This window comes from Egretta garzetta, unplaced genomic scaffold, assembly GCF_000687185.1.
Source record: "Egretta garzetta isolate BGI_Z169 unplaced genomic scaffold, ASM68718v1 scaffold1185, whole genome shotgun sequence".
Taxonomy (NCBI): Eukaryota; Metazoa; Chordata; class Aves; order Pelecaniformes; family Ardeidae; genus Egretta; species Egretta garzetta.
The window spans coordinates 10,188-12,287 of NW_009259618.1; the positions used below are offsets into that span (position 1 = coordinate 10,188).

The 2,100-nt window shown below is 64.4% G+C and overlaps 1 protein-coding gene across 1 annotated transcript in view; it reads right to left on the reverse strand.

Annotated features, from left to right (window-relative positions):
* Positions 1-2,100, reverse strand: part of ATP8B2 (ATPase phospholipid transporting 8B2) — a gene marked incomplete at its 5' end in the record, with an annotated part of 7,840 nt that overhangs the window by 5,270 nt on the left and 470 nt on the right. The window contains 6 exons of the mRNA XM_035893962.1: positions 586-782; positions 858-946; positions 1,021-1,179; positions 1,404-1,483; positions 1,641-1,711; positions 2,065-2,100. Of these exons, the coding sequence (XP_035749855.1) occupies positions 586-782; positions 858-946; positions 1,021-1,179; positions 1,404-1,483; positions 1,641-1,711; positions 2,065-2,100 (632 nt within the window). The remainder of the gene's footprint in view (positions 1-585; positions 783-857; positions 947-1,020; positions 1,180-1,403; positions 1,484-1,640; positions 1,712-2,064) is intronic.

Genomic DNA, 2,100 nt, shown 5'->3' on the forward strand with positions numbered 1-2,100 from the left:
CCCGCCCCCGCCCCCCTCCCCCGGGGCGGCCCCCCCCCCCCCCCTACCAACAGCCACCGGCAAGCCAGGGCTGGGGACACGGGACCTGGCACCGAGGGGGCAGCCCCCAGGCATCTCGCACACCTACGCGCCCCGAACCCCCTCCCCGGCCCCCCGGGCAGACAGCAATGAGCTAGTGGGAGGGGTGGGGGCGACACGTTCTTACCTCGGGGCTAGGGGTGACAGAACCCATGCTGGGGAACGAAAAGAGAGAGAAATTAAAAGAGAGAGAGAAGGGGACAGTGCAGGAGCCTGGGAGCTGCAGGATGGCAGAGCAAAATAACCAGCATGCAGCCAGGGCAGGGAGAGACGAGCAGCCAGACAGACACAGCCAGGGGGGCCCCGAGGGACCTGTAGGGTCTCGGGTCTTGGGGTATCCCCGAGGGCAGACGTGGCCCATCACCAGGAGAGCAGCTCGCGCCCACCCCCCACACACAGCTCCGCCCGTGGGTCTCCGTTCCCGTCTCCCCTCCCCAGAGGGCACCCCTAATTCCTGGTGCCTGCCCCTTGCACACCCCCAGCCCGGCCCCTCGGCCCCTGCCCTACCTCACGTAGAGCGAGATGGGCACCACAGTGTTGAGGATGATGATGTAGGACCAGAAGGAGAGGAAGCCGGAGAAGAAGGCACTGTGCACCCCCTCGTCCCAGGGCAGGTAGATCTGGAAGCAGACGCCCACCTCGTGCTCCCAGATGGCGTTGCCGATGGCCAGGATCACCCCCATGCACACCAGGAACCCAAAAATCTGAGGACAGGATGGGATATCAGAGCCCCAGCTGGGCCAGAGCCCAGGGTTCCCTGGGATCTGCCGTCCGCATACCCAGAGCACCAGCGTGTTCATCAGCCGATCGATGCTCGTCCGCTTGAACTTGGTCCTGCCGCTGTTCTGCATCAGTTTCGTGTCGGGCCCTGGGGAGAGGGAAGGGTGTCAGTGGGGTCCCTCCCTTCCGCGCAGCGCAGCAGCGGCAGCCGTCCCAGCCCACCTGCGAAGATGACGAGGCCGAAGCACCACTCGGTGTTGCGCAGGACGCAGCCCCGCAGCAGCATGTTCTGGTTGCTCAGGGGGTACTTGCTCTCCTTCCAGTACAGCATCCCACCAAACTTGTCCAGCTTGTTGTTGGGGGGTTCACAGATCACCTCGCCTGGGCACAGGGGGATGGCTCAGCTCAAACGGGCCTTCTCCACATGGCCAGCTCCATCCCAGTGCTCCCAGCACCGTCCCCAGCTCCCCAGAGATCCGCTTCAAGCCACAGGACCACAACACCATGTGGATGGTCCTGGTTTCTCCAGGGTGCGCCCACGCCAAATGACAGAGGAGGAAACCCAGGGGCTGCCCCGTTGCAGAGGACCGGTCGCAGGCACTCACCGTCAAACCGAGCCAGCTTGCTGGTGTCACCCAGCTCCGAGGTGACGGGGATGGCCTGCCGCACCTTCATGTTGGTCTCTCTGCGGGCAAGGAGGCACCACGTGTGAGGTTAGCCACAGCCTGGCAGGGAGGGCCTTCACAGATCCTCCCCGGTTTCAGGTCCCCGGCAGCTCCTGCCCTGCCTCACTCCCACCTCTCGCCTTCCCCTGCCACCCCAGGCCAGCGGGGGTTACCCACCCGTCCAGCTCCGCGGTCTCTATGTAGCACAACCCATGGGGTTCGCTGCTGGAGAGGAGGAGGAGGTCAGCCTGCCAGGAGAGACGTGGAAGGTTGTGCTGATGCTGGGGCTCCCCTACGCCTTCCCCAGGGAAACTCCTGGCCCTCGGACACCAGGGGCCAGTGGAGTCTTGGGAGCCACGCATCCTTAGCACCTTGGCCTGGACACCATCGCCTGAAGCGCCCACATCAGCCAAATCCCCAGAGCTCAAACACGGCTCAAACGCTACAACCTAAATGCAATGTCCAGGCTGGAAAGTCCCTGGCGTCTCCACTCCAGGAGGTAATGGAGAAGCACAGAAGCAGAGCGGGCGCAGCACCACGCCGTGCTGCTGTCCCTGCATGCCACCCGGCCGGGATGTGCTCGTCTCGGGGCCACACTCACCGCCACAAACTGGTTGTTCTCCAACTTGATGATGTC